Below are 23943 nucleotides of genomic sequence, written 5' to 3'. Positions count from 1 at the left end.
ATGTACTCATGCAATTTCAAAATGGCTATAAAAATGAGATTAGTATTCAATTTCTTTGGCAAAAACTAAATGGCAGAGAGTAATGCTAGACACATAATTTTGCATTTCAGCCACCTCTTTCTGACACAGAGCAATGATGGTTTTGTTTTACCTAGGAGACCAACTGGCTTTCTTCATCTGGGTACTGAAAGCCTTCAATGACCAAACCACAACTGTTACCTATCTTCCCCTGTCCACACAGGTCTCTGGACCTCATCTCTGGAACTGGCCAGTTCCACCTCTTATCTAATGAGGATCTTTCCTTGCACTGAGTCTCTCAGTTCTCCAAGGCTCAAGCTGGAGTTTCCTTCTTGGTACTCCAGTCAACAGGGTTCCTCTTCCTTTTCTACCACCTCATGACTCCCGGTTTTCCCCAGGATCCCTCTCTCTCTATGTGAACTTTCTGGGGCCACCTCCCTGCACATAAAGTTCTCCCAGGGGCTCTGATCCCATGAAACTCCCTTCAGTCACAGGGTATTCCGCGTGCTTTGCAGTTCACCCTTGTACCAACAGGACACAGTCCCTTCAGATACCCCTCCCCCGTAACTCTCTGGGCTTGGGGGCCCCCGAATCTCCATGTGCCCCATCCCCAAAGGCCGTTGCTCTCTCTCCCTCCGGGTCGAGGAGTTGGTGGCTCCTATCCGGACCAGGCTGGTGGGGGTCGGCAGTGACTCACTGAAGGGCGGGTAGCCGAGAAGGGGCCGGAATGCGCTCACTTCCTCACCCAGCGCACGCACCTGCCCGCTCCGCTGGAGCGCTGCCCGGTTGGGCCTCCGGCGGATGTTTTCCTTGTCCCTGCGCTGACAGTGCGCGCCAACCACCATGCCCCGCACCACTATGCTCCAAACAGCGGCTCCCCTGGGACTCAAGAGGGCTGGACCCAAACACTGACACCCCCTACACATGGACACACTAATAGGAATGCGTACATGACCCCATTAACTTCTGGGAGAGGAATCCTAGCTCACCAAGCTCTTTCCAAAAGCCCCCATTCCTGCCCCTACATACTGACTGCATGTCCATTCCAGGCAACTAACCCTCACTGTCCCCATAACCTCACACACCAATGACCAGTGGGCCCCTTCATCTTCCAGCGTCACCACCACCACCTCCATGCTCTCTAGCTCCCCACTCACATCCACCCCCTATTCAGTTGGCCCTAGGATGAAGAAGGTAGTCTATGGCTCAGCTTCCTGGATATTGGCTGGACAGCCCCACACCCACCAAAAAAAAAAAAAAAAAAGACAGAAGCAAAGATACTAACCATTGACAAGATTTCTGGGCCTTTGTGCCAGATAGGGCTTCTAATTCCTGGGCTCCAACCAAGTGAGCTGTCCAAGGCCATGGTATCCCCCACACCAGCCTACCTCAGGGCACCCTGCTGCAATTTCGAGTTTTCCTTTCTTTGCTTGGCACTTCCCTGGGGAAAGAGTATCTTGGAAGAGGACTGCTAGGAGTTTGAAGTACACTGAAAGTCGTTTCTGAATGAAGAGGTGACAGGGTGGTCCTCTGGAAAAGTTTGCCAGAAGTAGTTCTATCTATAGGTGACAGAGTAAGTCTTGAAGTAAATGGGAGATTTAGAAGGGAAAATGATAAAAAAGAAAAAAAAAGGTAGTGATCAGTCCCATGAGTGGGAGGGGAATAGCTGGAACATGGGCCTTCGAAGTGTGGAAAAGTCAAAGAAATCAGTTTGACCAGGGCCTTTAGTACCCAAAAGGCTAAAATTAAAGTGGTCAGAAGGGTGAAATTGAGCGGCCACATGAGTGGGGATGGGAAGAAATGGATCAAATACTAATAAAACAAAGCAGGAGCCCCAAAGTTAGCTGGGAAGAAATGGGAAAGGATACCTCTTCCGAGGGTAGATGTGAGGGTACTCAGAAGAAGAAAAAGCAGGTTTATCAGCAACATTGTTTTTCAGCCAGACATTTGGAATTCAATACTAGGACCAAAATCAAAATATTCCTAGATGCATATTTTAGAAGGAGGTGTAGGGATGACGTGGAGCATGAGTATGAAAGGGACAGAAGTTGGCCATGAGAGCAGTCCTCAACAGACGCCCTCAAGCTGTGCAGAGATGCTCAATGTCATTCAGAGACAAGAATGTCTCTGTCTGTGAGCTTTAGTACCAATACAGTAGCTATGTGCCAGAGACAGTGCTAAGAGCATTCCCTACACTACTGCATAACATCTCTATGATGTGGTGTTACTATCCCTGACTTATAGATGAGGAAATAGGCTGAGAGAGAGATGAAGGAACCTGCCCATAGTCACATAGCTAGTAAGTGGAGTCAGGATCTGAATCCCAGTAGCCTGTCTCTACAACCTGTACTTTCAATCACCCATCAGAGTCCTTTGGAACCTGCTGGAAACTCAAAGGAGGTGCAAAAGGATAAATTCCTGAAGCCTCATTCCACCCTGAAGAAAGATGGGGCATCCCTGTAAAACAGGTGATTCAAGTTTAGGGTGCTTAGAGAAGATACTCTTGTTTGACAGGGGGACAGAAGTATCCCCAGACATGAGGCAGTTTTGCAGCTGCTTTATGTTTGAGGGTGATAAAAAATGGATAGTTCATCTCTGGCATACCTGGGGAAAGAAAACACCCCTCACCTCTGCCATCTCTAAGGGGCAGCCCTGTTTCTTGAATGTATCAAAGAAAACCTGCCCCAAGACCTGAAGGAAACAGGCTCTCCACTCCAGGTGCCTGTTTGCTCTCCTGGAGCCTCTGGCTGTTGCACCCTGCTGCAGCTCCTTGGTTTGGCGAAGGCACAGGATTAGCCATCCCCAGGAAATGCCTCCCTCCGGTTCAGGCAGGGATCCCAGCACACACACTCCTGGTGGTGGTAGTGGAGGGTGGGGTGGGGGAAGGTGGAATGTTTCCTCTCTCCAGTTCAGGGAGGAGATCTGGGGACCACCTGGGGCCCTCACCCCTCCCACCTCCTTGCTTGGGGAACTGCCCAGTCCAGTGCCCCTTCCACGGCCACCTCCCTCCCTCTAGCTGTGCTGGGGCATGAATCAGCTCTCACAGCTTGTTAAAGCTGGACCTCTTGTTTTCATGCCCTCACCTCAGGAAACAGAGTTACAGCCTTTCCAGCTCTACTCAGCAGGGGACCAGGGTCCTCACTTTATAAACATCCCAGCCTGGAGAGCAGAGGGCAAGGAGATGGTGTGAGAAAGGAGTCCAGGGAAAAAGAGAAAAACTAAGACTCAAGGAGCGAAGCAAAGCAAAGCCAAGAGGACAAGTATCCTGAACAGAAGAGGCCAAGAAGGGTCCAAGAGGGCTGTGCTGCAAGAATGGCCCTGAGGCTGCTCTGGGCTGGACAGACCAAGGGGATCCTGGGAGGCTGGGGGATCATCTGCTTGGTGATGTCTCTACTCTTGCAGCACCCAGGAGTCCACAGCAAGTGTTACTTCCAAGCTCAAGGTAAAGTGGGATGAGACATGAGTAAAGCAAAGAATAAGGAACAGGTTTGGGGGTGATGATGAGGGCTGTAGAGATGATCCTAAATCAAAATACTTAGATTCCTTTCAGCTGTGAAACAGAAAAGAAAGATTAAATATGGGGCTCACGGACTTTCTCCAACCTCAGACCAGAAGAGACCGAGTGCTGCCACCACTCCCATGCCTACTAACATTTCTCATTTTTCCCTAGCCCCCTGTCACTATGAGGGGAAATATTTCACCTTGGGTGAGTCTTGGCTCCGAAAGGACTGTTTCCATTGCACCTGCCTGCATCCTGTCGGTGTGGGCTGCTGTGACACGTGAGTAACCAAGAATGGCCAAAGGGAATGCCTCTAATGTGAATGACTGAGGGATGGCCAGGCAGTGACTAGATTGCTGCGAGGTAAGAATAAATAGAAGAGCAGTATGAGACTGGTCAGACCTGAAGGTACTTAGGAAAATGAGAAAGATAAAGCTTCAAGCCACAAATCGAGGGAGGTGGAAGCGGATCTAGAAAGAAAATACTCCTGCTACATAACCAAAAAGTTCTTGTATGGTAGGGAGAGCTTAGGTAGAAGGACTAGGGAACACTAAAGGAGGATAGGGGAAGACAGCAGCAGTGAGAAAGAACGGGGGACCATGAAGGTGGGCTTTCACTGTGAGCTCTTTCCCCATCCCTAGGTCTCAGCACCCCATCGACTTCCCCGCTGAGTGTGAGGTACATCAAGAGGCAGGAACCTGCCACTTCTCCCTGGTGCAAAAATCTGACCCTCGGCTGCCCTGTAAAGGGGGAGGACCTGACCTAGAGTGGGGCTCAGCTAACACCCCTGTTCCTGGGGCTCCTGCTCCTCACTCCGGCTAAACTCAACTGATCACCTGTCTGCAGACTGCTCACTGCTGTTGCCACTTCCAGGGAAACCACTAGCAGCTGCCAATTTATTCTGAATAAATAAATTAATGCTACAGCTGAAAGTCTGCCTCTGTCTGTCTGTCTCTCTCTCTCTCTCTCTTTTTTTTTTTTTTCCCCAGTGCTGGGATTGAACTCAGGGCCTTACACATGCTAGACAAATGCTCTACCACTGGGCTACACTCCCAGCCCAGCCTGTTTCACACTGTCTATGCCTTTTGGTTCCAGGTGGAAAAAGTGGATTCCAACTAGAGTCCACATGCTAAGTTCTCGGAATCTTGAAGAAATTAGTGTCATGGTGGGCAGATGGGCCAGTTTCAGATGGTTATGGTGCTGGTGCTGGGGCCTGGAGCAGCATATGAGGCCAGGGTGGGGCTTGTAGGTAGCACCTTGATGGGGAGGTCCCAGCTGAAGGTGTCTACGGGCACTTGCTCAGGACCTGTCCAGGTGGCAGGTTCAGGTTGTTCCACAGGGGGCAAGAGTACCAATCCTGGTTCTCGGGATGTTACAAATTCAAAATGCAATCGCCACTTCAGGGACACTATGGGAAAAAAAAGATAAGAGGTAGGGGCATTAGAAGCCAGCATGAGATAAAGCCAACAACAGAATGTGGTTAGTGAATGAGAAACAATACAAAACAAAACTGTATTCAGGAAGAGGAGAAGTCACAGGGAGCTATGATCAAGGACATTTTTTGAAGAAATTTGTTAAAGAGAGCAGTGTCAACTACCTAATAACCCAAGAGTGTGACAGTCAAGGACTACATACCTTGAAGTAAAAGTGCTGAGGAATTAGAGATCAGTGCACCACAGAAGCCCAGTAGGGAGGGGTGGGGAAGGAGTTCTACACAGTTGCTAAAAAGTTTAGGAGTTGGTGCATCTACAAATGGGTAGAGGTTGAAGCTCTGAGAAAATATTAAGGGTCACAGGATGAACATGGATATATGGGAATATGTGTTAGCAATCAAGACCCATTATACTCAACCTAACATGGCATTTTATTCTCCCTTCTCCCCTCTCCAATATTGGTCAGGGTCTCACCAATGGCAGTGCAGAAGCCAGGGGTAGAGCTGAGAGGGATGGGGAGAGAGAAGCTGGTTCTGGTGGTATGTAAGCAGGACTCCTGGTGCCGGGCATGAGTCACATGGGACACAGAGGGAGCACCCCCTGTCCCCCGGCGTCGCTGGTACTCAGGCTGTACACGCTCCTCGGTCTGTAAGCTTACTGAAAACTGGGAGTAAGAAAAAAGGTACGTGCAAGCAGGTATTTGTAAATGCAGACTATAGGTGAGAGGGTAGCTTTTTTTACCAAAGGGTGACCCCACTATCCACTTCTACATACTACCCTTCTCTGTGGAGGGCCTTCTTCTACCATAGTCCTTCAGGCCCAGCACCCCAGAAGGTCTTCTCCCTTCTTACCTGCAAACAAGCTACAGTGCCTTCCCCTAAGTTTAAGGTTCCCACCACGTCCTCGCCAAGTCTGTACACAGATTTGAAGATGCCAAATGTCCCAACTTTCCCTCGACCGTCACTGATATTGTATAGATCTGGGGAGAATGAGACACTGTAAGCCTAGAGTCTACACTGGGGGATGTCTAGGACTGGGTTCCAGAGGCCAAAAGTGGGACTTATCTTTATAATCCGGGTGAGATAATCAGTAGATCCACAAAAGCATGTGGTGGTTAGGAGACTGTCTCTGACACAGGAATAGTTTGCAGGAAAGAATAGGGTGGGACAAGTCTGAAAGGATTCTCACGGAGGCTACGGCAGGATGTGGCAGCCATGAGGCGCTCCCCAGCCAGTTCAGCAAGCCATGAGTCCTTCTTGCCACCTTCATCCTCCTCTAAGAATGGACTAGATGGGGCTACAGCCTCATCCTGGGGAAACCGAACATCTTTAAGGCCTAGAGAGAGAAAAAGTGTACAGGTAATGCTGGGAGGGAACAGATGAAAATAGAGATTTGAGCTTAGACTCCAACCTGAGAGAACTACAAGTAAGGAGAGCCTTGGATGAGGTCAACATCTTGCCCTGGTCTCCAGAACCCTCCCTCCCTCACAACTCCCTAGCATTATCTCTTAGAAAGCTTCCCTGCAGCCCCACTGCAAACCCTCTTAGATTATTTCTGCTCTGGCAATGCTCTACTCCAGCCCTTCCCTCCAGTCACCATTACTTACCAGTCAGTACAAGAACCCTCAAAGGGACCCTAAGTAAAGTGATGGGTGAGTTGACACGCTGGCAGCCAATAGTCAGTTTGTAGACGTACTTGACCGACTGACCCCGAAAGGAGGGTGGTCCCTCTATGGGCAGCACTTCACTGTAGGAGTCTGGTTGGGAAGCAGTAGTCAGGGCAGCTAGAGGCAGCCAGAGGAGTCCTCCCTCCAGGAGACTTAGAAGGCAATTCAGGGCTGGGGACAGTCACTCACATGATTTGGACTCTCCAGGGTCTAGCCTCAGGTCACAAAATAGAATTTTTGGTGGAGTAGAAAGAATACACTGACCTCTCTCACCTATAAAAGTTAAGAAAGACTGCAGTTTAATGACTCCATTGTCCAACATCAGACAAGGCTAGTAGAAAGGCAGTGAAAGGCTGCCAACTCTTTTCCTGTTGTGATATGGGAACAGAATCTTACACCCCCAAAGCACTAGCTAACCTTCCCCTAAATCCCCAGTGTGACACAGAATATAACACACAAGAACAACTTGACACCTTCATACTGAGCGACAATGACTCCAAACCCTCCCCTCTCCCCTAAGGCATACGCTCCATCTCTAACCTCGGTGTGGCAGAAAGACAGTCTGGCTGTCAGGCTGGACATCTGGCTGACTAGAGTCAGGGGGAGGCAGTGCTACTCGACTCTCACTGGCATGGAACTGGCAGTGGATCTGGGCACTAGCCCAAGCCAGAGCCTCACTGTGGGAAAAGGAAAAGGAGCATCAGAGGGTAGTTCCTGACCTCATAAATACTTTCCCAAACTCCCTACCACATTGTCTGATGAGAACAAAAAGGTTATAAGGCTGTCCTGGTGATGAGGAAATCCTGATCACTAAATCCATTACACTAAAGTGTACTGTGGGTACAAAGGGGAATGGGGAGGGCTAGGGAAGGGAGGAGGAGAGTGGAGGGCTATGTCATTCAAATCTTTTGTTAAATAGCCCTTTCCTACAATGAGAGCACAATGAGCAAGAAAGTGGTGGCATAGCTACTGGACAACCTGAGCTCTGGCACAGCACCAGAGCTACCAGGCTTCATCTGAGAAAGGCCACCACCTTCGGCAGGAGCATTCTCACCTGGATGCAGAAGTAGCTGTAGGGGGTAGGGGATTGGTGACGGTTACCACACACTCTAGTGCCTCCCCCGCCAGAAATACAGGACCCCGGCTCAACTCAGCTACCACTTCAATCATGGCAGCTCTGGATTCAGATCTAGAAGGAAACACGGGGGATCCGAGGTCAGTACCATGACAGGGAGGGAGGGGTATCTGAAGCAGAACCTAGGGGTATGTATGGAACTGAATCCCAGAAGCCAAGAGATGGAGCTTTTCCTTACATGCCTCAGAGGATTGGCGGTAACACCTCGGTACCGGAGGGAAACGCCAGGATTTGAGGAGCTGGCAGGAGAATAGAAGGGTCGCGGAGTTGCTGTACAGCCTAGGGGGAAGGCTTCGTTCTGGGCCCCAGACCCTCACTCCCCTGAGCACTGGCTTAGTGCCCCCCATCACAGGCTGGCCTTCGCACCCCACTTCCCTCAAGGCTCCTTGTCCCAGCCCAAGACCACCGCCTCCTGTCACCTCGAACGGTCGAAACCCGGGGTCTCAGGACACCGAGGCCCTCACCTCCCCGGGCCCCTGCGGGACCCGGCCAGGTACGCGGCGGCGTCCGCGGCGTAGGTGGCGCGGCAGAGGCGGGACTTCCTTTCAGATCTCCCCCGCTCGGATCTGGGAGCCCCTTCCGGCCGGAAGCACCCGGCTGTCCCGACCGGAAGGAGCTCGGGTCCTCCGGGCGCCGTGGGTCACCTTCCCACGGGCTGGCACCTGGGCGCGGGCGCGGGCGCTGCCCCGGACCCCCGAGGGCCGGACCCGCGCTCAACCCTGGGGGGCCTGGTGCCGCGGCCCGGGGGCGGGGCCGAGGCCGCCGTGAGCTCCCGGGCCGGCCTCGGGGGCGGGGTCGTGCGGGCTGGTCCCGGGGCGGTGCTTTGCGGGCAGGTCCCACGGCTCCGCCCCTCTCCACGGGCCCAGTCGGCCTTCGGCCCCGCGAGCTAATCACCGCGACCCAATGAAGGCGAGGCCCGACCCTTCTCACCCAGGACCTAGAGACACGACCGAAGGGAAGTCCGAGGCAGCTTTACTGCTGTCGCCGCCACCGCTGCAACGAGAGCTCCCCGCTTCTACCAAGCCACCAGCTCACCCCAACTTTCCCCGGCGCCCTGTCCTCCCCGACGGCACCTAACCACTACCGGCGCCCGCGTCTGGATTTGGCTTGCGACCTACTTTGTGTCAGAGGTCTCGGGACCGGGGCCATCGAGGTTGTGGGCACCCAGGATCCAGGGAACATGGAAACCGGCGTCCCAGCCTCGGAGCAGATCAGCAGTGCCAAAGGGGATGCCCAGCTTTATCACCCTGAAGCAATTGGGAGCACTGAGGCTGTGCAGGTTACAGACTTCGAGAGCCCTGAGGACTGTCGACGCCAAAATGAACCAGTCTACTGCAATCCGGAGGACTCTGGGCAACTGATGGCGTCCTATGAAGGGAAAGCTAGGGGCTACCAGGTGCCTCCTTTTGGCTGGCGCATCTGCCTGGCGCACGAGTTTGCAGAGAAGAGGAAACCCTTTCAAGCTGACAACATCTCCCTAAGCAACCTGGTAAAACATTTGGGCATGGGCTTGAGGTGAGTAGACCCTATTGTCTAGAATGCCTTATTTTGTTCCATTTTAAGACTTCGTCAGAAGTGGGAAAGGGTGGAAATGCAAGTGAGCTCCTGGTCCCATTCAAGTGGCCCCTGTCCCAGAATATCTTAGACCTGTGATTTTGGAAGGTGAGATCAAGTCACATCTTTTTGTAACCATCTTCCTCCCAGTATCTTGTCTTTTCAGCAGGAAAAGGTAGGAACTTTTGGTCCTGCTGTCTGCCTGTCCCATTTAGGCTCTCTCTCATTTACGCCCTCTTTCCTAAAGACTTTCCTTTGGGATTAGCTAGACTGTGGAAAAGTAGGAGAGAATGGTAGGGTTGCTGTGGCACTGACACAGTGTTTTATTTGGCAGGGGGAAGTTTTCAACCCCAGATTCCTCTAAGTAGCTGGAGCATTCTTTGTACCCTCTTTAAGTGTAGTATTACAGTTCCAACACTCATCTGGATTTTTTCCCTCAAGGTTTAGCTCCAGTGACTAGGTGAGAGCATGCCTGTTGTCAACCCCAAGGAGAGGGAATGAAAAGCTCATTCTATTCTCTATTATATCATACAGCTCTTGATATAAAAAGCAAAGACAAGAAGGAACTAGGCACAGTGGTATGCACTTGTAGTCCAAGCTACTTGAGAGGTGGAAGCAGGAGGATTTCTTGAGCCCAGGAGTTCAGGGCCAGCTTGAGCAACATACTGAAATCCTGTCTCAAAAGTTGGGGTGCGGGGAGTAGTGGGCTGAGGATACAACTCAGTGGTAGATTGCATACAAGTACCCTACCACTCAAGTACATCCCAAGCCCCTCAAAGATGCCTTCTGACTAGAGAGGCGCTGCTATGGATGTCCCCAGAGGTCTTGGTAATAGTCTTCCAGAGAGTGCCCTGGCTTCTTCCCCACTTCAAGGTTACAGACACCCACAGAGCTTATCCTGGGCTGTAGAAACCCTCTGGGTCCCCACTGAGTTCAAAGACTTATGATGAGGAACCATACCTGTTAACAGGAACAGGTGGATGTAAGGACAGAAAGCATCACTCTGAGGTCATCCTGAGTCAGTCTCACACAGTAAACACAGAGCTGGGGAGGGAGGTATAAATATTGGGAAACTGAGTCCTAATAACTTCTAAAGCAGGTGATCCTTCACTTCCCTAGACAGTGTTGTGGGTTGTGGTAGGAAGGCCACTTACCTAAGCCCAATGCTGGGCAGTAGGAAGGACCTGGTGCTGCCTAGACATCTGGCTTCTTTGTTAGTGCCTGCAGTGGCCTGTACCAGAGAAGAATCATCCCACCAGGCTACTTCTGAAACTGACCCAGTCCAACTTTGACCCTAAAATCCTTTGGGTCAAAGTGGGCTCTAGGGAACTGAAACAAGTACAGTGGGTTGCATGTGTTGGGGACCATGAGGTAAAAAAGATGTGGGCATCCTAGCCCCTTATGAGCTGACTCACAGAGGCCTGAAGTTGTTCTCAGTCCCCTGGACCCTAGCTCCCCCATGGGAGGAGCTTTTAGAATGAGAGAATGGTCTTCATTGAGAAGAAAGCAGCAGTGAGACAAGGAAGAATTGGAATGAAAATTCTTGAGTTAAGGCAGAAATTATGGAGAAGGCCAGCTGCTAAATTAGGGGAGTGAGAATGTTCCTAAGAGGGAGCCCAACTAGAGGTACTCTGATTAGGAGCTACAGCAAGATGGAGTTCTCGGGCCTGTGCTTGGCATGAGCTCAATTTTGATGACTCTCCCTTCAGCCAGAATCCATTCATTCGATAAATATTTATCAAGTGCTTGTTCTATGCCAAATAGTCCTTTGTTCTGCTTATCTTCATATCTTGCATTTCTTTGCCCTGGCCGTCCTAATCCCAGCTGCACCCACCTTCTTTCCACCAATCCCTTCTGGCCTCTAGTGTCAAAGTCCAGTTTCCTCTAAGCTAGCAAAGAAGACCTTCTGCTTCCCCACATCTCATCCTTCATCCTGTGAGCTGTTCTCCCCACCTCCACAACGTACCCTTAATCACATTTCTCCTCCCCTAGCTCAAGTCTGTCTTCCTTTACCCTTGTGTCCTATTGTTTGTACATTCATTTGTAAATTAAGCAACTATTTATGGACTGCAGACCATGTGCCCTGCCCTGTGCTTAGAGCTGAGGGTACCATTCAGTTAGTCTGTCACTATCCCTTTCCCCAAGAAACTTAAAAATTTATCAGACTCACATGGGGAACATTGAAATAACAAGGTAGTGTCTGATTAGGAATTAAGATAGCATACATGCAAATAATAAGCATACTTGTCACAGGTATTCCACTTTATGGCTTTCTTATCTTTTATGTCATTTGATATTTCATTCACTCCATGAAATAGCTCAACTCAGGCAGGAGGTATCCCCATTTTATGGATGGAGGAAACAGACTTTAGGGTTTACTTACCTAATTACTTGGTTATAGGTGGTGTCACTGAACATCGGGTATAAAATCGTGGGGTTGGAGAGGAGGGTGGAAGTGGAAAAGAGTCTGGCAGGGCAGGGCATGCTTCTGAATAAGAATTTGTAAGAAATAAGAATAGAAGTCAGGCTGGGGCTTTCTTTGCCTTGAAAATAGAATGATTTATCTATTGGAGATAGCCCCAATCATTTGCCTGCTGGATATAAAGACCAGGAAAATGTTTGGAATTTTAGAAGACTTTACTGGGATATTATGAAAGAGCAAAATCTGAAAGCTTACAGTGTAAATGCTGAACTCAAAAAGAAAGGCAAGGAAATGACTAGAAATGTAAATACTGGTTTTCTTTAGGTGAGATATTTTTCTCTTTCTCCCTAGTGTATTCTCCAAATTTTCACTTTTCATAATCAAAAAGAAAAATAATTATTTTTAAAAGAAGAAAGTTATCTTGGCAGCCTGGGAGGTAGGGAGTGGGTGGATAGGGAAGTATAATGACCTTTTGTCTGAGGTATTGAAAGGGTCAGTTAGTAGTAGAATTGGAGAGGAAAGGAAAGATCAGAAAGCCCCTTCTGCAGAGAATAAAGAAGAGAAACAAAGGCAGCCCTACACCAATGGCTGGGGCAACTGGGAAAATGAAGGGGCCTTGAACTGTAGAGTAAGCAAGACGAGGAAAGGCTTGGAAGCCAGGATGATGATGCCTTGGTACATTTAATGGGAGGTCCTGCTGGATGTTGAGAGAGACAAGTGACTACAGCCGGTGAAGAATTGCCCATCCACCCCTGTACTCACTACCTCTTGCTCCTTAGGTACTTGAAGTGGTGGTACCGGAAGACCCAGGTAGAGAAGAAGACACCTTTCATTGACATGTTCAACTGTGTACCCCTGAGACAGATCTATGGTGAGCCTCACCCCACTTCTGTCCTGCTCAGAAAGATTTTAGCCTTCAGGTCTACTACAGAGTTAGGGAAAGAGGCTTCCAGTTGATACAAACTGCACTCTCCCATTCCCGAGGTTTTTAGAGGAAGTGATGTTTGTAGTCTTGAAAATGCAAAAGGCACTTGTTTTCCTCTCCCCTTACCCCACTAACCATCATGATTCTCTCTTTAGGTTGTCCCTTGGGTGGCATTGGGGGAGGCACTATCACCCGTGGCTGGAGAGGCCAATTCTGTCGTTGGCAGCTTAACCCTGGAATGTACCAGCACCAGACAGTCATTGCTGACCAAGTAAGAGCCAGGAGGTAGAGGAAAAGGTTGGGCAAAGAAGGGCCTCTTGGCTAGTGTGGGGGTGTGGCAGTTAAATGTAGATAGGATTCAATCCAAGAAGGACTTTCAGGATGCTTTTTGTGTGCCCAGTCCTCTCTAGGATGTACAGTGGGAGTAAGACACGCACAGCACGTTTCTTGAACAAGTAAACAGCCTTAGCATTTCTCTTTTAAATACCTCCTACCTACCTTGCTATCCCAATTCTACTAGCTGAGCCAGTACCCGCCACAAGGAGTACAGAGAATTCCTGGCTCACTGAACCTGGCTGAAAGAATATTTGGTAGGACTAGAAAGGAAAATTAAAACCAAGTCTCCAAAGTCATGGAGAAAAAAAAGATGCATAGTGCAACCTTCAGCCGAAGGTCAACTTCATTGTGTGAATCACAGGTGTGAATTACAGGTCTCTCTGGCTAGGGCCCCCAAAACCCCTCCCTAGCCTTCTTTCCTTTTCTGAAACTTCCTTTCCTCTTCTGCTTCTACATTGCCTCTGGGTCTTAAGTTGCCAGAGGTATGTGGCCTGCCTTTCATCATATGTTTCTAATGGCCTCCCTTTTTAGTTATCTACCAAGTTCTTCTTCCCTGTTTGAGGAATTCCTCCAGCTTTCAGCTCATCTTCAAAGGAGAAATGACTGACAGATCTTAGTCCCATTGAGGAGTGTCCTTCTTAATTCAAGTTTGCTGGCCCCACCCAATGTCCCAAGATCCCCCTCTGCCTCATCCCTTAGGTATCCCAAGGGAATGTCTTCTGGAATCATGACTGTACATTTAAAGTAATTATCGCATGTTTAATATGTCTAGGCATTGTGCTGGACTTCTTATATATTTAATATTAAAGACAATTCTACAAAGTAAATACCATTATCATGCTCATTTTACAGTTGGGGAAACTAAGAGCCAGAGAGGGCTGGTAAAAATACATCCAAAGTCACATGGTTGGTAAAAGGAAAGGATGGGATTTAGAACCAGTTCGCTCTATGATAAAATGCCTGTGGTGTTAACCATTATGTCCTGTTCCAACAACATGAAAAATTATTTTCTATACAGTAAAAATATCAGGTATAGTTTAAACCAAGAGAAGAGCTATTAATTTCTTATAACTCCTACTCTCCAGGAGATGTGTATGAGTGAGAGAGAGAGAGAGAGAGAGAGAGAGAAAGAGAAAGTGTGTGTGTGAGGTGCTGGGGATTGAACCCAGGGCTTTACACATAGGCAAGCACTATACCACCAAGCTATATCCCCAGCCCTGGAAGCTTAAATTTTTGTTGGGGTAATAGAATTTAGAGGAAATGGGAGACTATGAGTGCCAAGGTGAGAGGACAGATAGTATACCAAGAAAAAGGAACTTCGTATGCTATAGACTTGCTCATTCTCTTCACACACCTGCCAGCTCAGCAGAGGGCCACATCAGTGAACTAGAAAGGGTCCCTAATCTCAAAAGAATACATAGGGCAATCAGGGAAATAGAATGGCAAACAAATACATTATGGCATAATACAAAAATACTAGAACAGAGGAGTAGGGGGACACATGGAATAACTCACTGTTGGAGGAAGAGAAGATGGCATCTGACCGAATCCTTGAATGGTCAGCGGTTCTCACTAGATAGAGAATGAGCATGAGCAGAGGCATGGAGGAGGAAATGCAGTATACTCAGGAACAGGGATTATTTTATGTAACCAGAATATAGGTGTTTAAAGAGGTAAAGACCAGATCAAGAAGGGCTTTGAAAGCCAGATAAGAGAATTTAGACTTCAACCAGGTGCAGTGGCGCATAGCTGTAATCCCAGCTACTTGGGAGCCTAAGGCAGGAAAATTCCAAGTTGCAGGCCAGCCTGGGCAACTTAGTGAGACACTATCTTAAAATTAAAAAAATAAAAGAGCTGGGGATATAGCTTAGTGCTAGAGCACCCCTAAGTTCAATCCCAGTACTGAGGGGGGAAGAAAAGAATTTAGACTTTAGCCTGACACCATGGGAGTCACTGAAACATTAGAAGGAGGGACTGACATATCTTGATTTGTGTGTAAGAAAGATCACTCTGCTACCCAGATAAGAAGCAATAAAGACAGTGTAGGCCTAGATTAGGACATGGAGACCATAGTAGTTGAAAGAGGAGAGAAAACCTGGGAGCTAGATAGTAGGGGAGGCAGCAGGACTTGGTGGTTCACTGAGCTTGGGGGAAGGCCTGGGGCATGACCTGAGGCTGTTGGTGTAGCTGTGAGGACCCAGGCTCTGGGAGGGAAGGAATTGCTCCAAGGGGAGGAATACTAGTGTGTGCTGCCTATGGGTTGCCCTGTTCCAGCCTATCTGCCCTCTTGATCAAGTTCACAGTGTGCTTGCGTCGGGAGGGGCGAACTGTATACCAGCAAGTTCTGTCCCTGGAGCGCCCAAGTGTCCTGCGCAGCTGGAACTGGGGATTGTGTGGGTACTTTGCTTTCTACCACGCCCTCTATCCCCGAGCCTGGACTGTCTATCAGCTTCCTGGCCAGAATGTCACCCTCACCTGCCGTCAGATCACACCCATCTTGCCCCATGACTACCAGGTGAGGCTTCCCTTCTGTTTCCTCCATTGCTCTCCCTCCCCTAGATCCACCTCTGTTGAAAATTCCATGCCCTATGAAAGGGAGGGGTTGGAGCCATAAACATCACATACCTTGACTTCTATGTACTCTGGTAGGCAGACTGCCAGGGAATATGGGGAGATGCAAATGCAAGACAAGAGTACATTGGGAATATTTGAGACAGGTCCTTCCTGCCTGGGAATAATACTGGGGAGTGAGACCAGAAGGGGCTACACTGAGACCATCTGAGTCCAATTTTTGCCCCTAGGACAGCAGCCTACCTGTAGGAGTCTTTGTATGGGATGTGGAAAATGAAGGAGATGAAGCTGTGGATGTGTCCATTATGTTCTCCATGCGGAATGGACTAGGGGGTGGAGACGATGCCCCAGGGGGTTTGTGGAATGAGCCCTTCTGTCTGGAGCAAGATGGGGAGACTGTTCAGGGACTTCTGCTGCATCATCCAACCCTTCCAAATCCTTACACCATGGCTGTGGCTGCACGACTCACGGTAATGGAAGAGCCTGCCCTTTACCTTAGTCTCTACCCTTAACCTGATTCTAGACCCACCTCTACTCCATTATGATCTTCATTTCATCAGCCCCTAAGTCCTACCCTCATCAGAGCCCTTCAGCCTCTGGAACTTGGAGGCAAGAGTATGTAAGAGGAGCTGGACAGTTAGTCAGAATCCAGCATACTTATGGAACTTGTCCTCACAGAGTTTTTGGCTCCTTAACAGGCAGATACCACGGTAACCCACATCACAGCCTTTGACCCTGACAACACTGGGCAGCAGGTGTGGCAGGACCTACTTCAGGATGGACAGCTGGACTCCCCTGCTGGTGATGGGGACGGGTCTGACTGGGAGGTGTTGGGAAGAAAGATTATACCTGTCTTAGGACCAGGGGTGGGAGACCTGATAATGATCAGGCCTTGTTCTCATGTTAGGGACCCCAGCCCTGGTATTGGAGGGGGTGCCTTTACTGATTTGTCTTGTGCTTCTCAGGCCAAAGCACCCCCACACAGAAAGGAGAAGGCATCGCTGGGGCTGTATGTGTTTCCAGCAAGCTGCCACCTCGAGGACAGTGCCGCCTGGAGTTTTCACTGGCTTGGGACATGCCCAGGATCATGTTTGGAGCTAAGGGCCAAGTCCACTACAGGTGTAGGGACCCAAAGGGTTTAGTGATCCAAGACTCTGGGGCTCTGACCTGGAGCAGATGTTCTCATCCCTTCTGTTTCTTTCTACCCCAGGCGGTACACAAGATTCTTTGGCCGAGATGGTGATGCAGCACCTGCCATGAGCCACTATGCACTGTGCCGATATACAGTCTGGGAAGACAGGATCTCAGCTTGGCAGAGCCCGGTATTAAATGACAGGTGCCAGTGGAGCCTTCCCTTACCTTTTTTCTGGCCACTGCCCTCCAAATGGGACTTTGATTCACTGGCTACCCACCAAATTTGCTGGGATTCATTTGGTATTTCCACTATGCTGAACCCCAGAATCCTTTCTATCCTTGGAGGTCCACACTCATGAAACCATTGCCTCCTTCTGACTTCCCAGATCCTTGCCTGCCTGGTACAAATCTGCACTGTTCAATGAACTGTACTTCTTGGCTGATGGAGGCACAGTATGGCTGGAAGTTCCTGAGAACTCCCTACCAGAAGAGCTGGGAGGGAGCATGTCTCAGCTCCGCCCCATTCTGCAGGACTATGGTCGATTTGGCTATCTTGAGGGTATGGGCTGCTGGTTGGCTGCGGTTTGGCAGGCCATACCCCTGGGGTTAATTAGTGCCCTATCACAAAGCCAGATGATGTTTTTACCTGTCCAGAATATTGGTGGATTGAGGGGGTCAGTGGTGACCATAAACTGATGACAATGCCCTTCCTCCAGCTTTGGAAGACAAATCTGGGAAGGGAACGATGAAGGGAAAGCAGGAATTCTGGCAACAGTGTCTTCCCTCATTCCTCTAGGCCAGGAGTATCGCATGTACAATACATATGATGTTCATTTTTATGCCTCCTTTGCCCTCGTCATGCTCTGGCCCAAACTTGAGCTCAGTCTACAGTATGACATGGGTGAGGATAACTTTCATGTTTCTTCCCTCTTGACTCCCCATATCCCTGATCGTTTGTGGTCCTTCAGATTATCTCTTCTTCCCCTTTCCTCCCAACATATCTGCATCCTGCTCATTTCCCCTCTGGGGTGGCGTACATAGCTCTGTGCCCATCCCAAGCCTGCCCATTCCCTGCTTTTTCCCACCCACTTGTGTGTCTGCTCCTCCAGCTCTGGCAACTCTCAGGGAGGACCTGACACGGCGACGATACCTGATGAGTGGGGTAATGGCACCTGTGAAAAGGAAGAACGTCATCCCCCATGATATCGGAGACCCAGGTAAAAATCCTTCCACCCCAAGGTCAGCTTCCCTCCTTCAACTTTTTGTACTCTTCACTCTGTCCACCAATGCAAATGAACCAGGTCCCCTTCCCTCTCACAGATGATGAGCCGTGGCTCCGGGTCAATGCATATTTGATCCATGATACTGCTGACTGGAAGGACCTGAACCTGAAGTTTGTGCTACAGGTTTATCGGGACTATTACCTGACGGGTGACCAAGGCTTCTTGAAGGACATGTGGCCTGTGTGTCTAGTAAGGGATGCATGTGCAGTGGTCAGTGTGTCAGGCATGACCAGCATCTGGGGAGCCCAGCTATTGTCTTTCCTTAGTACCTAGGTCTTCCATTTCTTCATCTTTCTCTAGGCTGTGATGGAGTCTGAAATGAAGTTTGACAAGGACCATGATGGACTCATTGAGAATGGAGGCTATGCAGACCAGACTTATGATGGATGGGTCACCACAGGCCCCAGGTTGGGGGCAGGGGGTGGGTAGGATTTTGCAGGAGGCCTGGCCTGATTTGGGGAATCGGGCACCAAGGGATGGGGAGGGCTTAAGAACAAATGACTGTTAGATTACATGAGAGTGACTTGAGTTGCCAGTCTGACCCCCCAAACCTCTGTCCCTGATCAGTGCTTACTGTGGAGGGCTGTGGCTGGCAGCTGTGGCTGTGATGGTCCAGATGGCTCTTTTATGTGGGGCACAAGACGTCCAGGATAAGTTTTCTTCCATCCTCAGCAGAGGACAAGAAGCCTATGAGAGACTGCTATGGAATGGTGAGTTGAGGCAACCTAAGGAGTCTTAAGGCAGCTGCAGGGGCCCAGGACATTTATTTTACCCTTCCTCTACTCCAGGCCGTTATTACAACTATGATAGCAGCTCTCAGCCTCAATCTCGTAGTGTCATGTCTGATCAGTGTGCTGGACAATGGTTCCTGAGGGCCTGTGGCCTAGGAGAAGGAGACACTGAGGTGAGAGATACTAAAAGGAAGAAAGAGAGAAAGATGGATTTTCCCCAAAGATGGGAAGCCAGTATGAGACCATGTCCCTGCCTTTGCCCTTGTCCCTCCAGGTATTTCCTACCCCACATGTGGTTCGTGCTCTCCAAACCATCTTTGAGCTCAACGTCCAGGCTTTTGCAGGAGGGGCCATGGGGGCCGTGAATGGGATGCAGCCCCATGGTGTCCCTGATAGATCCAGTGTGCAGTCTGATGAAGTCTGGGTGGGTGTGGTCTATGGGCTAGCAGCGACCATGATCCAAGAGGTAATGTACTTCCTTCCCCATCTCTACCATCTGTACTATAGCCTAGAAAACTTGATAAGCCAACAGACTTCAAGGCATAACCCAATGCCATATCATCTGTTCATAAAGCCTCCCTCTTTTCCTCGGCATGCATTCCACCCCCTGCCTCTAGGTTTTCGCCTGTGGTTTAAGTTTATCTCCCCTGATAGCTGGGTGGTCCCTGAGACTAGAGACTTTACTTGTCTCCATCTGTCCCCTAAAGTGGTAATGTTGGGGGTACCAAATTATATGTATAACTTCCATCTCTCCCTACAGGGCCTGATTTGGGAGGGCTTCCAGACAGCTGAAGGCTGCTACCGTACTGTGTGGGAACGCCTGGGCCTGGCTTTCCAGACCCCAGAAGCATATTGCCAGCAGCGGGTATTCCGCTCACTGGCCTACATGCGGCCACTGAGCATTTGGGCCATGCAGCTGGCCTTGCAACAGCAGCAACATAAAAAGGCTCCCAGGCCAATAGTTGAACAGGGCAGAGGACTAAGAACAGGGCTTAAATGTGGACCAAAGGACGCCTTGACAAACCTAAGCCCAGAGTGAGCCCTCCGAACTGTGGGAGCCCAGCCTCTGGCCTGGTTGTTGTTCCTTCCCCCAAACCTGCAGCCCTGAGCCACCAGGACAATCATGCCTCTCCCTTTCCCCCACCTAGCTGTGCCAGTAAAGAGGGGCTGAGGGCGAGCCAGGCATCAGAATCACTTATTTATTTCCTTATCCCTTCTCTCACTGCATGAAATGTTTGAGGAGGTCAGCTGATTTCCCCAGATCCATTCATGGGATAATAGACACACATGGGTACAAATAAAAGACCCACAAAGCCAGTAAGTGTGGTGTGTTTGAGCCCTTAGGCATCCTAACAGGGCACAGGAGTGTATGTCAACCCTCTCCCATTCCTTTTGGACAGACACGGGGGCAGAGGTGGGCTTTCGCTGAGACACCCTATATTCTCACATTTAACCTGAGTATCTGTCCTGCAAGATGACGGGTGATGGGCTGTGGGTAGGGAGCCATCCCCCGTTTTCTGTGAGATTTGCCTGCAAGGGAAGAGTGGGACCTGAGCAGAGGGGCTCTGAGAACAAGTTGGGGAGTGGCCACTGCAGAGGAGGCTCTTCCTGAGGAGCCGGGGGTATGCGATACTGCAGGCAGGAAGAGTTGCCAGAGGCCTGGAGAATATGTTCTGAGTTGTCCAGTAACTGGTTTGTGCTGTCCTTTGGTACATCTGACTGCAGTGCAGGCAGTTCCAGCTGATGCTGGTCCTCAATGGGGAGGGCACGAAGCTGGCGAAACACTGAGAACACAAAGACCTGTTAGGAAACAACACAGAAGGAGCCTAGGCCCCTCCAAGCCTGAAAGGTAGCCTTAATCCTCTTACCAATGTGCTCAGCCGGCAGGCTCCCCCTTGTGTCCGAGGAGTACATGGCAGGCACAAGGAGGAGGCAGAAGGAGAATAGTAGGACCTAACAGAAAAAAGGGGATAAAGCGATCTGAAATGTATCCTGTGTCCAACCCTGAGGAATCCCTCCTCCCAACACCATCCTCACCAGGACACAGGTGCTGCTGCTGGTGGTTTTGTTCGATATCTCAATCACCATGGCCTGGAGTTTCCTCAGCTGATCTAGAAGGGACCTAGGAGAAGAGGGACTGTAGTGAGCACTCTTTGCTGGCACCCTGAGCCACAGTGAAAACCTGTTATGGCCACCTCCTCCCTCTGTGCCCTGAATCCTGTCTCATTTTTTGTCCTATTTTTGGAAATGATTTATCTCTATGAACAAAATACCCTGAATCCCTTATTAAAACAAACAAAACACTGCCCTAACTGAAACTAATACTTTGAATAGTTCTTCTGTGCCTGATCAGCAGTATACATAATCTTCATCAGGCACTCTGTATTCTCCACCTTCTGGCCCAAAGTGCCTGTGTTACGGGTCCAGCCAAACCTGACTATTGGGTTCTCTCTGCCTAGAATGTTTTCTCCATCCATCCCTTGCCACAATCCTAACTGCACTCAGATACTACTGCCCATGAGGTCTTTATCTTACTTCCCCATTACTCAGAACTTGTAATCACAGACACAGTAAAGGCCAACCACCAGACCATGCATTTGGGGAGCTGCCCCATTAGAAATCAAGTGCAGGGTAGCAGGGAAGAGGCAACATTAAGTGGAGGATTTGGGGGAGATGATCTGGAAGGTTGCTTACAAATTCTGTTCCTCTAGAAGTTGTACTTTGTTCTGTAGCTCCAGATTCTGGGCTGTGTATTTTAAGACCCTGTGAGAAAAAAGGGATATGGAACATGGCCTGTATCCTCCCTTCAAAACTTTAACATTACTTACAACTATTCTATTCTCCCTTTCATACCTGTTCTCTAAACCCCCCACATACACCTTCTTCTTCCTGCGGCTCTCTTGAGCAGACCTCTTGTTTCGAATCTTCCTCCGTACTCGTTTCAGAACTTGTTCTTCCATCTGAGAGAAGATGGAATAAGGGATATCAAAGGAATAATGGATCGAAGAATTGGAAGGCAACCAAGTTCAATCTTCCCAGTGTAGGAATCTTTTCTACAGCTAACTGACCAATAGGCATTCTTCTGTCTGAATGCTAAGGACCAGGTGTTAAAACTCTTCATAAGCCAGGCCATTTTTAACAAATTTTATTTATTTAAAACTGTTTATCCTGAACCAACATCTGCTTTCTTAGGATTTTTCTCTTTTTGGGGGGTGTGGGGAGGGCAGTACTGGGGATAGAACCCAGGAGCACTTTACCACTGAACTATATACATCTCTAGTTCTTTTTATTTTGAGATAGGATCTTGCTAAATTGCTGAGGCTGGCCTCAAAATTGTGATCTTCCTGCCTCGGCCTCCAAAGTCACTGGGATTAAAGGAGTGCACCACCATGCCCAGCTTCTTATGATTTCTATCCATCAGACTTACCTAGACTCTCTGGGGCCAAATAGAACAAACCCTATTTAGCTATTTTAGGGCACTTTAACATTGCCTAAATTTAAAAAGGAAAAAAGTGGATAAAATTTTTAAATCACCTTAGGATGGACTACATCCTCAATATGCATCAAAGATAGGGGCTCAAAACTGAACACTAAGATGTGCTCCAGGGGCTGGAAATAGAGTGCTTGCCTCAAAAGCACAAGGCCCTGGGTTCACTCCCCCCCAGCACCAAAAAAAAAAAAAAAAAAAAAAAGATGTGCTTCAACTAGTATAAAGGAGAGAAAGATAGTCACTGCCCTTGTAGGAGCAACATCTCTGTTGATAGTTTTCAAATCCAATGTACTTTCTGCTAGGGAAGTCATACTGCTGACTCATACTGTTCACAAATCAAAATCCCCTTAACCTTTCTGCCAGTGAACATTGATTTCCTCAGTATCATAATACTGTGCCTGTGAAGTTACCATTCATTGCTTGAAACTTAAAACTCGGAATTTTATACTTATTCTTGTTATATTGCTTGGTCCCAATTTGTTCAATTCAAACACCATTGAGCAAGAAGTGAATTACTGTAAAGTCAGTAAATCTGTGAGGGCCCTTCACTTGCACAGATCTTTCCAAGGCTTTATACTAATGCTGCACTGATAATTTTGAATTTATTTTTTTCTTAAAAAGAACATCAAAATCAGGACCTGCCCCAGTTTCCTACTAGCAACAGATTTGATAACTTTGTCACAGAATTTGCCTGCTTGGGAATTTGCCTCGTCTTTGCTTCACCAATGGAAGCCTTACCTTAGTGAGAGGAAGTGTCACAGGCAGAGTAAGCCCCTCCTTCTCCAATAGCCTTTTCTCCTCCTCTGTCAGTATCAGCCTAGAAATCTGAGGTTATGGGAAGTGGGCAGAAGAATTGTAGGTGGATATCAGAGAGGAAAAGGGAATCCTGATCACACACCCCCCCCCCCCCGCAATGTGGGAATAATCATCTTGAAAATCAAGTACCTGCTCAGTCGGCTCTTCCACATGCAGTGGAGTCATCTGGGCCGCCTCCTCTCCACAGCTCCCACTATCTACAAAAAAAGGATAGTAGGAATTATCAGGCCCATGACCCTCTTCTCTCCTGAAACTGCTTATTTCAGACTCACCTAGATCGATAGAGACATATTCCTGTGGTAGGGAGTAGGTGTGATCGTGATGGACAGGGCTGGAGTCGGAGGAGCCAAGAACGTCCAAGGATGGTGGAGGACTCAGCAGGGAGCTCAGTAAATCCTCTACCTCCCAGTCGCTCAGTACCTGCACAGAGTCCTAACAAATTAATAGGCCTTGATTGATCTCCACTCCGGCTCCCGGCCTCACAGACATCCCATCCCGAGCTTCCCCACTCAGAACTTCTATCTACCTCGGAGCGCGGCAGCTCCCAGTCCAACTGAGCCTCCACGGCTTCGTCCGGCGCAGCCCCCAAATCTCCGCTTTCCTCTAGCAGGAAGCCCAGCAGGTCCTGGTCACCAGGGGACAAAGCCAGCTCCATTTGGGACATCTACGGAAAAGATAGGAGGTAACCCAAGGGTTCACCCCTCCACGTGGCTCCACCCGGATTCCAGGCAGGACCTCCGGCCGTCTCCCCCACCTAGCTGGTCGGTCCGCTGGGCTGCCCCGCTGGGGGCTAGCCGCCTCTCTCAAGCCGGAGCCGCCTCCGAGCTTCAATTCTCAGCCTCCAACACAACAGAAGTGACGCATCCAGCCCCATGGCCTGTTGGGACTTGGAGTTCTCTACAACTCGGAAGTGGCCTGCGAGCCGCGCCA

The 23943-nt window shown here is 49.3% G+C and overlaps 4 protein-coding genes across 6 annotated transcripts; 2 read left to right on the top strand and 2 right to left on the bottom strand.

Annotated features, from left to right (window-relative positions):
• The first annotated feature begins 594 nt into the window (after positions 1 to 594).
• Positions 595 to 4759, top strand: MSMP (microseminoprotein, prostate associated). The gene is made up of 3 exons (XM_079111833.1): positions 595 to 3460; positions 3689 to 3797; positions 4159 to 4759. The coding sequence occupies exons 1-3, from the start codon at positions 3331 to 3333 to the stop codon at positions 4337 to 4339; spliced, it is 420 nt and encodes a 139-aa protein (XP_078967959.1). The 5' UTR covers positions 595 to 3330; the 3' UTR covers positions 4340 to 4759.
• RGP1 (RGP1 homolog, RAB6A GEF complex partner 1) lies at positions 4702 to 8328 on the bottom strand (the record flags this gene model as incomplete). Of its 2 annotated transcripts, none has more annotated exons than XM_079111819.1 (9): positions 8171 to 8328; positions 7671 to 7805; positions 7157 to 7293; positions 6806 to 6889; positions 6557 to 6706; positions 6139 to 6285; positions 5802 to 5929; positions 5425 to 5614; positions 4702 to 4925 (listed from the first exon to the last, which is right to left on the bottom strand). In XM_079111819.1, exons 2-9 carry the CDS (start codon positions 7784 to 7786, stop codon positions 4702 to 4704), a joined length of 1176 nt encoding a protein of 391 aa, XP_078967945.1. In that variant the 5' UTR covers positions 7787 to 7805; positions 8171 to 8328. The 2 variants fall into 2 exon arrangements, with proteins under 2 accessions (XP_078967945.1, XP_078967946.1); XM_079111820.1 differs by having other exon boundaries at positions 8158 to 8268.
• A 465-nt stretch (positions 8329 to 8793) lies between these two features.
• Positions 8794 to 20024, top strand: GBA2 (glucosylceramidase beta 2). Of its 2 annotated transcripts, none has more exons than XM_079111816.1 (17): positions 8794 to 9266; positions 12507 to 12598; positions 12808 to 12923; positions 15285 to 15503; positions 15790 to 16029; positions 16258 to 16360; positions 16525 to 16678; positions 16770 to 16895; positions 17080 to 17252; positions 17490 to 17594; positions 17803 to 17910; positions 18014 to 18165; positions 18277 to 18383; positions 18544 to 18686; positions 18765 to 18880; positions 18982 to 19173; positions 19468 to 20024. In XM_079111816.1, the coding sequence occupies exons 1-17, from the start codon at positions 8932 to 8934 to the stop codon at positions 19744 to 19746; spliced, it is 2760 nt and encodes a 919-aa protein (XP_078967942.1). In that variant the 5' UTR covers positions 8794 to 8931; the 3' UTR covers positions 19747 to 20024. The 2 variants fall into 2 exon arrangements, with proteins under 2 accessions (XP_078967942.1, XP_078967943.1); XM_079111817.1 differs by having other exon boundaries at positions 9220 to 9266; positions 15795 to 16029.
• Positions 19893 to 23916, bottom strand: CREB3 (cAMP responsive element binding protein 3). Its single transcript, XM_079111821.1, has 10 exons — positions 23768 to 23916; positions 23540 to 23677; positions 23286 to 23445; positions 23142 to 23210; positions 22936 to 23024; positions 21561 to 21667; positions 21402 to 21470; positions 20745 to 20829; positions 20576 to 20660; positions 19893 to 20491 (listed from the first exon to the last, which is right to left on the bottom strand). Exons 2-10 carry the CDS (start codon positions 23675 to 23677, stop codon positions 20157 to 20159), a joined length of 1137 nt encoding a protein of 378 aa, XP_078967947.1. The 5' UTR covers positions 23768 to 23916; the 3' UTR covers positions 19893 to 20156.
• Positions 23917 to 23943: the final 27 nt, after the last annotated feature.

The sequence above is a fragment of the Sciurus vulgaris genome, assembly GCF_902686455.1.
Source record: "Sciurus vulgaris genome assembly, chromosome: 15".
Classification (NCBI taxonomy): domain Eukaryota; kingdom Metazoa; phylum Chordata; class Mammalia; order Rodentia; family Sciuridae; genus Sciurus; species Sciurus vulgaris.
Note: the sequence above shows the minus strand (reverse complement) of the source record. Positions and strands in the feature narration are given on the sequence as shown.

Bases quoted from the DNA above. Each gene is read 5' to 3' on its own strand.
- CREB3 (XM_079111821.1), bottom strand. From the start codon at position 23,677: ATGTCCCAAATGGAGCTGGCTTTGTCCCCTGGTGACCAGGACCTGCTG. The intron at 21,471-21,560 runs GTATGAAAGGGA...TTTTTCTCACAG, and splicing joins GTGGGGGGTTTAGAGAACAG to GGTCTTAAAATACACAGCCC. The intron at 20,492-20,575 runs GTAAGAGGATTA...TTGTGTTCTCAG, and splicing joins CCTGCCGGCTGAGCACATTG to TGTTTCGCCAGCTTCGTGCC.
- MSMP (XM_079111833.1), top strand. From the start codon at position 3,331: ATGGCCCTGAGGCTGCTCTGGGCTGGACAGACCAAGGGGATCCTGGGA. The intron at 3,461-3,688 runs GTAAAGTGGGAT...ATTTTTCCCTAG, and splicing joins GTGTTACTTCCAAGCTCAAG to CCCCCTGTCACTATGAGGGG. The intron at 3,798-4,158 runs GTGAGTAACCAA...CCCCATCCCTAG, and splicing joins GGTGTGGGCTGCTGTGACAC to GTCTCAGCACCCCATCGACT.
- GBA2 (XM_079111816.1), top strand. From the start codon at position 8,932: ATGGAAACCGGCGTCCCAGCCTCGGAGCAGATCAGCAGTGCCAAAGGG. The intron at 12,924-15,284 runs GTAAGAGCCAGG...CTCTTGATCAAG, and splicing joins AGACAGTCATTGCTGACCAA to TTCACAGTGTGCTTGCGTCG. The intron at 19,174-19,467 runs GTAATGTACTTC...CTCTCCCTACAG, and splicing joins CAGCGACCATGATCCAAGAG to GGCCTGATTTGGGAGGGCTT.